Source organism: Corylus avellana, chromosome ca7 (genome assembly GCF_901000735.1).
Source record: "Corylus avellana chromosome ca7, CavTom2PMs-1.0".
NCBI lineage: Eukaryota > Viridiplantae > Streptophyta > Magnoliopsida > Fagales > Betulaceae > Corylus > Corylus avellana.
The window spans coordinates 16,642,099-16,643,715 of NC_081547.1; the positions used below are offsets into that span (position 1 = coordinate 16,642,099).

The 1,617-nt window shown below is 37.2% G+C and overlaps 1 protein-coding gene across 1 annotated transcript; it reads left to right on the forward strand.

The window, feature by feature from the left end:
• Positions 1-721: 721 nt before the first annotated feature.
• Positions 722-1,165, forward strand: LOC132187932 (secreted RxLR effector protein 161-like). The gene has a single exon (XM_059602353.1). The coding sequence runs from the start codon at positions 722-724 to the stop codon at positions 1,163-1,165; it is 444 nt and encodes a 147-aa protein (XP_059458336.1).
• Positions 1,166-1,617: the final 452 nt, after the last annotated feature.

Genomic DNA, 1,617 nt, shown 5'->3' on the forward strand with positions numbered 1-1,617 from the left:
ATGTAAGTCTTTATTTATTTGATTTTATTGGGTTTAGTATTTCAATTGTTTTACATATTTTCAATGTGTGGAGTGATTCTTGGATATCTTTTGTGATTCAAGGATACGCTTGATGATTTAAGATAATTTCACATAATTGATTGCTTGATTTTATTTGCCTAAATAATTCGATATCCCTTGTGATTTGTTCTACGGATACATTTGGTGTTTCAATTAAGATTGGATATCTTTTGTGATTTATGGATACATCTGATGATTTAATTGATATTGGATTCCTTTTGTGATTTGTCCAATGAATGGATACATGGGATGATTTTGATTAACTGTTGAAGCATAGTAAAACATATCTCAGATTTTAATTGTGAGAACTTCAGATAAATATTGATGAACATGGAGTATGTCGTTATGATTCGGTGAGTGTGGATTCCCAAACCTTAATCTTTATCTTTTATTTTATTTTATTTAGGTTATGTTTATCCTTTAATTTTCAAAACTCAAAATTCATACTTTTTTTGGAACTAGGTTAGGATAAAATTAGTTTAGTTATAATTTGTTCTTCAAAAACACAATTTTCTATGGGTTCGACCTCGCACTTGCAAAACATTATATTGCAAACGATTCGTGCACTTGCGAGTATTAAAATTTGCACAACAATGAGCATTAGTGTAAAACTTTCAGCAGATTTCACTGGAAAAAAGTTGAGCAAACACTTTACGAAAGTATGATAGAAAGTCTCATCTACCTCACTGCAAGCAAACTAGACATCTCCCTCAGTGTTGGTGTGTGTACTCGGTTTCAAGCAAATCCCAAGGAATCACATTTAACTGCCATCAAACGCAACATCTGTTATGATAATGATACTGTGAATTATGGGATTTGGTATTCCAAGAACACCAACCTAAACTTGGCAGGTTATTCTGATGTTGACAGGGCAAGCTGTGTTGTTGATAGGAGGAGTACCTCAGGTGGATGTTTTTACGTGGGAACCAATCTAGTGGCTTGGCTGAGCATGAAACAGAACTCTATCTCTCCACAGCAATCTGCTAGCAGTTGCTGCACATATCTCCTATGGATGAAGAAGCTTTTGGCGGACTATGGCCTTGATCAAGAGAAAATGGTGGTGTTTTGTGACAATCAGAGTGTTTTAGGTTTTAGATTGGCCTAGTTCAATGACTGTTCATGTAATGTTTATGTGTTTAAAACTTTGAGTGTTTGCATTCAAAACCTTAAGGGTTGTTTGAGAGGTAGTCTGTTGTGTTCTTAGGGCCTCCAGAGGAGTTCTTTATTTTCTTGTCAGAACCCCCATCAAAACGGGACTAATTGAAGAGCTACTGGTTTCCCATCAGAACCCCCGTCAAGACGCAACATGAGACGGGCATGGTAATTGAAGCCTCTGTTTCTTCTCGTTAGGAGTGTCGTCAAGACAGGACATGTAATAGGGAGTTATTGTCACCGCGTCAAGAGTCTCAATAGGACGAGACATGTAATGGGAGTAAAAGTGGTCTCCCTAGTTTCTAGTCAGGAACTACGTGAAGACGAGAAAGTGACAGGAGCAAAAGTTGGACTCCCTGGTTTCCCATTAGGAACAGCGTCAAGACGAGGATGTGACAGGAGCAA

Bases quoted from the DNA above. Each gene is read 5' to 3' on its own strand.
- LOC132187932 (XM_059602353.1), top strand. From the start codon at position 722: ATGATAGAAAGTCTCATCTACCTCACTGCAAGCAAACTAGACATCTCC.